This window comes from Callionymus lyra, chromosome 2, assembly GCF_982586985.1.
Source record: "Callionymus lyra chromosome 2, fCalLyr1.hap1.1, whole genome shotgun sequence".
Taxonomy (NCBI): domain Eukaryota; kingdom Metazoa; phylum Chordata; class Actinopteri; order Syngnathiformes; family Callionymidae; genus Callionymus; species Callionymus lyra.
In genome coordinates, this window is record NC_141819.1 from 14,939,618 (window position 1) to 14,948,239 (window position 8,622).

An 8,622-nucleotide genomic window follows, 5' to 3' on the forward strand; every position below is an offset into this window, starting at 1 on the left:
CGTTACGTGCGGTACATCCAAATATTCCGGCGGCTGGAGAAGGTGTACGACCAGCTGGTTCACCCGCAGAAGAGGAGGGTCATCCGGGCCATCCTTGAGCCCGTCATGGGAAGAATCTTGGAGCTGAAGAATGAAATGGTTGAACACGAGTTCTCAGAGTATCACTACATGGACGATATTCTTCATGATATGAAGCTTCTTCCTGTGAGTCCCATGATTTTTCTAAAAACAGGGATTTTGTAAATAATTGCTTACAATGTCTTATCAGGAGCATCTTGATATCCCCATACCTCACTATTTCATGGCTGAACAGGGCAAAGATTACCAAGAACAGAAGTGCATGATGGGGGAAATCTTCAAAACGGTGGTCATTCAAAATCCAGAAGTAAGTAAAAATAAAAAATATATATATTCTGATAGTTCATTCATTTGTTAAACTGCTAACAAGTTGTCGCACTACTGTTGATGTTGGTCACAGGAGGAAGTGACTCCGAAAATGAGCCGCGAAGACGCCATAAAAATCATTCAAATGGCGGAGAGAGCTCGCCAGGGTCGCCTCAGGGCGAGGTTGAACGAAGAGAGCCGAGACATGAACATGTTGCAGAAGACCAAAGAGCAAGGACTAGCCAACCCGGATCTGGCTGCGATATCCATTCAGAAGGTTATTTATCGACCCCTTCGTGAACCTTCTAGCGTCAGTGTCATGTTTGCGTGAAGATCTGTGGTCTTGCAGGTGTGGAGAGGATACATACAACGAAAGAAGACCAAAGCTGCCCGAGAGGCCGAGATGATCTTCCTGGGAATGGTGCGTGAAATACACTTATTTTAGAAAAGTTTGAATCAAAGACTCTGAGCTCAGATAATACAGGATCATTTTGCATTGTGTTAATTCCTCTAGAAAATAACTATGGCCAGAAACTTCTGCATTGAAGGACTTTTATTTTAGTAAAATTTGACTTTTTTTGTTTAGTTTTATTGCATTAAAGCAAACAACCACACAAAAACACATCAAGGAATACACAGAATAAAACAAAAAATAATATGAATAAAATAAGGGATTGCTTGTACATCTTTTAAAGTAAATAATACACATAAATACACTGAAAATACATGTTGTCGCTGTGTAAACAAAGGTCATTTTCTCAATTTGTCTATGCATTTCTCTTCTTGTTTCTTCATCTTTTGAGTCAGCAATTCCATTTCAAATATTTCACATTTAATGCGAGTCCACTCTTCTATTGTGGGGGATTTTAAACGTTGTATTATGCCAAGTATTTTAAACACACATTTGTCTTCCTTGTGTACAAAATTGGATTTATGCCCAGATATAACACAGAACTTGAATGTGGAATATTATACCCCAATACATTTTCAATGACTTGATGCACAACCTGCCAATATTTAAACTGTATTTTATACTGTTCAATTCCTCCAACATGGTTGATCTGATGACTAACCCTGTTCCCTCCAGATACGTGAAGAGATTGTAGACTTGCCAAATATGTATCCAGTCTTCTTGAGAAATATTGATATCAAACTTTTTTCCCCTCATTTTTCTTTTACACAGTGTGTTGTCTTCCCTTTAATTTCCTATCAATTGCTGGTATCATGTTGAAATGACTTTACTTTTCTTAAATTTACCGGCACCAATTGTAGTTTGAATTACATTATTTTTACTAAAAGTAAAAGTCCAGGAGTTGTATAAATCTATAGTGATTATTGTCTTTTAAGGAGTAAATATGTATATATAGAACATATAGTAAATATCCAGCTGAGTATTCCAGTTGAATTCTACTATTTTTAGGTTGTTTTATGATGTTATAAAGAGGTTTTGTTGTCGTCAATATATCCCTCAAAACTTACCACTGTTTCTGTGCTTCAATCAAAACTATCCAACTTACTTAAAAAGGTTGTTTTTCTGACTCTCCTTAAAAAACATCCTTGATGTTCCCGCTGCATCCATCTCAGGTCATGGATCCCAAATTCCAGATGCCAACTCCTGCAGAAACCGCTGCTCTGGCCAATGAAGCTTGCACGAGGATTAAACAGGCGGAGTATGAGGAGGACTACCAGAAGTCTCTGGTTGCGATAACAAACCAGCTCCGCGTGTCCGAAGGTCACTACCTGAGGAAGACGATGGAAGAGCAGATCAGACAGTGGTTTATTGAGTGTCGGTAAGACACGGATGACGTCCTTCAAGATGATATGAAATGATTAAAACAACTTATTTTAGGAGCTTCCAGTTCTATTTGTTGCTCGACCAGTTTGTTTCTCTTTTCACTAGAGAACTGACCGGAGCCTTCCCAGACTATCCAGATGAGGAAGAAGGAGGCTCCACTCTTATATTTGCTGAGACAACTCCGGAGCAGGTTTTAAAATAAAGCCAAAATATATCATGAAAAGCTAATATAGTAACGTGTGGGTTTTCAGGTTCTGGAGGATTTGGCGGCGAAGGAGGAGGAGGAGTCTGGCAAAAAAGGGAAGGATGCGAAAGATGGGAAAGACAAGCGAAAGGATGAGGTGATACATTCCTTCAGAGAGATGAGTCTCAGCTGGTGTTTGAAAACATAACGTATCCATGTGGGTATTTTATTCAAAGCGTTTTCGAATGGTGCACGAAAAAGAGAAGCTCCCTCTTTCAGTTTGCCTTTCAAAAAAATAAAATGTTACTTTAGGACTTTATCGAACAAGAGCATAAGAACAACAACAGTTTCTCCTTTACAATCATCCCCCTGTCTCTTAAAGGAACAGTAACACGCACAACACCCCGTTAAAGTATTGTACTTTGGTTTAGTCAAAAATGTAACTTAGAATTTGTGCAGATCTAAGAAAAAAATTAACTTTTTTCTTCTACATCGAATGTATTATTATGTTATTAATTATAAACTAGTTAAGGTTTGAAAACAACTAGTCGGAATTGCCAACTCATAAGAATAAGTAACAAGAAGAGAAATGCATATACAAATGGAGAAAATTGTGGTTTACACAGAGACAACATGTATTTTCAGTGTATCACTGTGTATTATTTACTTTAAAAGATGTACAAGCAACCCCTTATTTTATTCATCTTATTTTTGTATTTTCTGTGTATTCATTGATGTGTTTTTGTGTGGTTGTTTAAACTCAACTAAACTAAAAAAGGGAAATTTTACTAAAATAAAAGTCCTTCAATGCAGAAGTTTTTGGTCATAGTTATATTCTGCATTGTTGAAACAATAATAATAATACTAATACTGATGATGGTGGAATATTAAATCTTAATTTATACATAACCTCTCAGAGTTAAAAGTGCTTTAAGACTTCAATTCAACTGCAGTAAAAACACAATACAAAACATTTGTTATGATAAATATCAATGCTTCTTTAATTTATAGTTTGTTTCTATATAGTGTTAAGGGTAAACAACAAAGTAACTATAGCGAATGATACTTCATTTTAAAAGCCAAAAGGGTTTTGTGGCTCCTAGTGTTTTATCCTCACAGTAACGTTTGAGGCCTGAATTGTACAATATGTTTGTGTTTAACTGTAGGATGAGGATGCAGGACTGAAGCTGCAGCCTTCAGCTTTCACGTCAGACCTGGACTTGGGATGCAAAACGTTTGTAGGTACTGATGATCTGATGGAGAAGAAAATATGCTTTTTTTTTGAGGTCATAAATAAATGTTTCACAGCTTGTCTTAGAGCTCAAACTATACTCATAAGAGTCATGATATGACCCGGTCCGACTGTGTTTAGATTTCTGGCAAACGCGGAACGAGACCACGAACTTCAACCAGAGGCACGAGATCGAGTTGATCAAGGAGGAGAAGCGAGTGGACGTGGAGGAAGAGATCCGGATAAAGGTGCGTCAGCGTGGCTTGAATCACAGCTTAGCTTAAGACAAGCAACTAAAACATTCTGGTTTGTTGCAGGTGGACGAGCAAATGAGAATCATGCTGGACGAGCTCAAGCAAACGATTGACAAAGACAAGGGCGGAAAAGGAAAAGCCAAGGTATTCACGATCGAGTACAATATTAATCATTTTCCTTTCACGACGACCGCTGTAAACATTTAGTTGATTCAGTAAGTCCCTCATCATGACCATGTTTTGAATTTTATTACTTTATAAAGTTCTCCCCCGTCTGAAATCTGGGCGAACGAGAGGTTACGAGAGCAGAGTCCATTATAATAATGGCTTCACTCCTCCTCCAGCCAGCTGTAATCACACCCGCTTTGTTTATACAATGAGTACCTTAGAGGTTGAGATCACCGGGATTGATTACCTCGAAGTTTGACCAATCACAGCAGAGTTGGTGTGGTTATGGTAAACAAGATTTAATCTCCAGAAAAACAGTGTTTCAGTGGGCGGGGCTTAAGATAATTTTCTAATGTAAATATTTCCATGAAAAGATAGTTTTCTACAAACAGACACTGATGATACAATAGAGTCCAACATCTATTTAAGACATGACCTGAACTTTTAACCCATTTAACGCCAAAATGAATACAGTACATGTTAAAGTAAGGCACTAAAAGTTAGTTTTGTAAGAAGAGCTTTTAGAAAAAAAAAAAAAATGTTGGTTTTTAAAGTGTTTTATTGACTGTTAGTAAGAAGTAATTAAGGTGGAGAAAATATTGTGAATTATTGTGATTAAATGAATCCATATAATACAACATAAATGGACGGTGGTTTTAATGTCTTTATATTTTTGTTTTTCTAACATGTAAAACTTCCTGAAACACCATATTAATTTAACTACATTATACATTAGACATCTCAAAAAAATACCCACACTTTTATTCATGATTTCCAATATTTGTCCATTTTTAAACGAAGAAAAAAGGTGCAAAAAGTGGAAAGAAGAAAAAGGAGAAGGACTTGACAGTCGACAGGTGAGCGTCCACATCATTCGTCAAGACGTCATAATCTCTAAACCCATGACCTTGTGACTCGTCTTCAAGGACGCTGGAGTCTCTGTGTCAGGAGCTGGTGCAACAGGGCCTGTTGAGAGACACGCAGCCGGTGAAGCTGCAGGATTACTTGGGTGAGATTTGATTCTTCAGAACTTTCCTGCTGCGGCTCAATAGAAGTCACTTGCTGCCCTCCACTGGCATGTGATCGCCAAACACACTTTCTACGCTCATCACGCTTGACCGCCTCAGTTAAGATAAGATATTCCTTTATTCACCCAACAGGATAATTGAGTTGTCACAGCAGCTATTTAAGGTAGAACTTTATTGATTGAACTTTACTAAATTGTTTTTTTCCAATAACCACAGTAAATACAGCATTTTTTCATAAAAAATGTATCAAAATAAAATAAGAACAAGATGATACAATCTAAATCTAAAGATAATATAAATAATATAATCATAAAGATAAAGATAAAGAACATAGATCAAAGAAAAATAACAAAGACAAAGGATACAAAGACTAACATAGAACAGAACATCATGATACTTTTACTCCACTCCTGCCCCCCAACTCAGAATTGTACAATTTAATAGCCCGAGGAATGAATGAGTCCTTGAGTCTATTTGTTTTGCACCTGGGAAGGAGCATTCATGCACAATTTCACAATGTTAACAGAAATATTAAACATAAATACATATTAGATTAAACGTAGATAACGACAATAATAATTATATATAATTTACTTTATTTACATTGAAGAAAATCAGAAGTTCATAGATTAATTAAATGGAATATGAGGAAATTAGATCCTTTTTTTGGGGGGGAGGGAAAGATGAGTAGAAATAGTTTGTGTTTGTGTTGTCTCAGGGTCAAATTGACCCTCAAACAAATGTGTTTAAGGTATACCTTGTTTTCGGGCCTCCGGGTCACTTTGACCCTGAGATAACACATGGGTTAAAGAGACGTGAAATGACTCCTCGATGCGACTAAACTCAGCGTAACATTCTATTTTCCCAGGCGACTTCAGCTACCTTGGAACCACGCTGAGACAAAACGACATCGAACCCATGCCCTCCCTGTCGGACGTGCGACAGGTCCTGTCCTTGTACGCCGTCCTACCGTTAGGTGATGTTCTGATCCACGATATGAAAGCACAATAGAGCAGGACAAAGACCAACGTACCTTCATCTCTCCCAGGCTCGCAGCTGGTCCATGAAAAGGCTCCTCTGATCAAGTCCATCCTGCTGGCTGGACCGGCGGGCGTCGGGAAGAAGATGCTGGTCCACGCCATTTGTCGGGAGACGGGCGCCTTTCTGTTCGACCTCTCGCCCACCAACACGGCCAGGAAGTATCCTGGGAAGCCTGGCCTCGCCATGATGGTTCACATGGTGTTCAAGGTGACGCTTAAGTCCTTTTATTTCAAACAACATCTTTACTGTAATTATGGTTTATTCAACTTGTAGCAGCTTCTAGGGGTTTATGGCCTCCAGGAGGCGCTGTAGCAACAAGAGGGAGACGGTGTAATTTAGTTTAGACAGTAACACTACAAATAATACGTATGAAGAAGCTTTAAAGTAAACGTGATCGATCTGGCTGTTGAAGAAGGAAATAGAGATGCTTGTTGCCAATCAATCGATAGTTAGATGTTGGAGACTGCAGCGTAAAGAACTTTATTAATTGTAAAAAATGACTAGATCGAACAAATCAAAGCAGATGACCTGCAGTCAACAATGACAATTTTTTTGGACAATTTTACTGCAGTTTAACAAGCATTTCTCGGGGGGAGAACCTTTATTTAATTAAAAACTAAATATTTTTTATAAGTAAATAGAAAGAAACCTCTTGCAGCTCTATAGTTTTGCAGATTATTTTTTGCACACGGTACTGAATAATTAAATATATTGAAAATAGCTTCAGTAACAACATCTATGTTGCTATGTCAAAAGTGATCGTCAGCTGTTATTGTTTGGCTGGGCGGCAAAGCATTATGGGAGCTGATCAGGTTTATGATGAAATCCACGTGATAAATAAAGGACCGCTGTAGGTGCAATTTTTTATTTTTTAACAATTAAGTTGGTGCAGCTTATATTTAGTTGTGCTCTATAGTCTGGAAGTTTTGGTATTTCAAATAAAATATTTTTAATGTCATTGTATCAATTAGAAAATAGTTTGAAGGAGTTTGACAAGAAATCAATAAATAGTGTTTTCATCACGATCCCTTTAATACAATTTATTGTATTATATATGTATACATACATTAAAAAATAAAACAACAAAAAAGTATAACACCATTATTCACCATATATATTGTATTATATATGTATACATACATTAAAAATAAAACAACAAAAAATTATAACACCATTATTCACCATATATATTGTGTTTAACATTATATTTATAGCTGACATTTTACAAATACTTTCATTTGTATATGGATTAATGGAAGTTCATTTATATATTATTATTGTTGTAAACTTAATAAGACAATAATATTTATTTGTGTGTTCACAAATGTAATTTTGTTATAAAAGTGAATTATATGTAGCTTTTTTTAATATTTTATTAACCTAATTAAAAAAAAGTTATTCATTTTATCATCATTTCAACAACAGGTTGCACGACTGATGCAACCTTCAGTGATTTGGGTCGGAGAGGCGGAGAAGATGTTCTACAAAAAGGTTCCTAAAGATGAAAAAGAGGTAAAAAAAAAACGGATGAAAATAGAAATTTGTTTCTGAACTCTTGACTAAAGCAGAGATTTATCTCACAGTTGGACCCCAAACGATTGAAGAAAGACATGCCCAAGTCTTTGAAGTTGATCAAAGCGGAGGACCGAGTGCTTGTGATCGGAACCACCAAAGCTCCGGTCGCCGCTGACGTCAAGGCCTTCTGTAAACTCTTCAGCAGGATCCTGCTCATCCCTCGCCCGGACTACGGCTCGCGATACAGTAAGAACATCGTCCTGGAGACGGATTCTTCACGAGAGTTACTGTGATGTTTCCAGTCTTGTGGAAGCAACTCATCGAGAAGCACGGCGGCGAGATCACCAAAGAGCTGGACGTGGGCTCCCTGGCCAAGATCTCGGACGGCTACACCCCGGGTCACATGGTGCACGTCCTCCAGAACATTCTGACCAAGAGCCGGATCCGGCAGCAGGCCAGGAAACCGCTGACCACGGCCGAGTTCATCACCCCGCTGGCCAGGATCGACCCCGTGTTCCAGGCCGAGGAGGAGGCGCTGAAGGTGAGATGGTGCTGGTTGTTTCAGCCTCAGTGGAGTGACGTGTTCTGGTCTTCAGAGCTGGTACACCAAGACGCCGCTGGGGAAGAAGAGGATCAAGGCGGCCTCGGGGAAAGAGGAGCCTCCCAAGGCTGGGAAGAAAGGCAAAAAATAAATGAATGGATCCATCATGACTCGAGGCTCATATGGATGTTGCTTCTCATCACTTTTTGTGTTCAGTACTTATGGTAACATTATTTTAAGATCAAATAATGACATTTTAAATCATCTTTTTATTTTCTGCCTCTTGTTGCAAGAGTTTTTAATCCTGTGTTTTTTCTTTTAAAATAAAATAATGTATTGAAAATCCAACTTGAAGAGGTTTAATGTTATTTGTCAGTTTTATACTTTTAAGCAGTTTTAGTCTCTAACAGAGGTTCTTTTGGTTTATCTCTTGTGTTGTCTCTGGATCAAGGTGATCCGAAGGCCTGAAAACAAATGTGTT

General features: G+C 37.9%; 1 protein-coding gene across 1 annotated transcript in view; it reads left to right on the forward strand.

Annotated features, from left to right (window-relative positions):
* The window catches only part of LOC148085437 (dynein regulatory complex subunit 11), a 9,663-nt gene extending 1,371 nt beyond the window's left edge, over nucleotides 1-8,292 (forward strand). The window contains exons 2-19 of the mRNA XM_087782568.1: nucleotides 1-204; nucleotides 269-385; nucleotides 479-661; nucleotides 734-805; nucleotides 1,969-2,174; nucleotides 2,285-2,369; nucleotides 2,431-2,520; nucleotides 3,530-3,605; nucleotides 3,736-3,842; nucleotides 3,912-3,992; nucleotides 4,818-4,873; nucleotides 4,943-5,025; nucleotides 5,913-6,020; nucleotides 6,093-6,292; nucleotides 7,511-7,597; nucleotides 7,669-7,846; nucleotides 7,903-8,141; nucleotides 8,197-8,292. The exon at nucleotides 1-204 is cut by the window's left edge and continues 124 nt beyond it. Coding sequence (XP_087638694.1) covers nucleotides 1-204; nucleotides 269-385; nucleotides 479-661; nucleotides 734-805; nucleotides 1,969-2,174; nucleotides 2,285-2,369; nucleotides 2,431-2,520; nucleotides 3,530-3,605; nucleotides 3,736-3,842; nucleotides 3,912-3,992; nucleotides 4,818-4,873; nucleotides 4,943-5,025; nucleotides 5,913-6,020; nucleotides 6,093-6,292; nucleotides 7,511-7,597; nucleotides 7,669-7,846; nucleotides 7,903-8,141; nucleotides 8,197-8,292 — 2,268 coding nt within the window. The remainder of the gene's footprint in view (nucleotides 205-268; nucleotides 386-478; nucleotides 662-733; nucleotides 806-1,968; nucleotides 2,175-2,284; nucleotides 2,370-2,430; nucleotides 2,521-3,529; nucleotides 3,606-3,735; nucleotides 3,843-3,911; nucleotides 3,993-4,817; nucleotides 4,874-4,942; nucleotides 5,026-5,912; nucleotides 6,021-6,092; nucleotides 6,293-7,510; nucleotides 7,598-7,668; nucleotides 7,847-7,902; nucleotides 8,142-8,196) is intronic.
* Nucleotides 8,293-8,622: the final 330 nt, after the last annotated feature.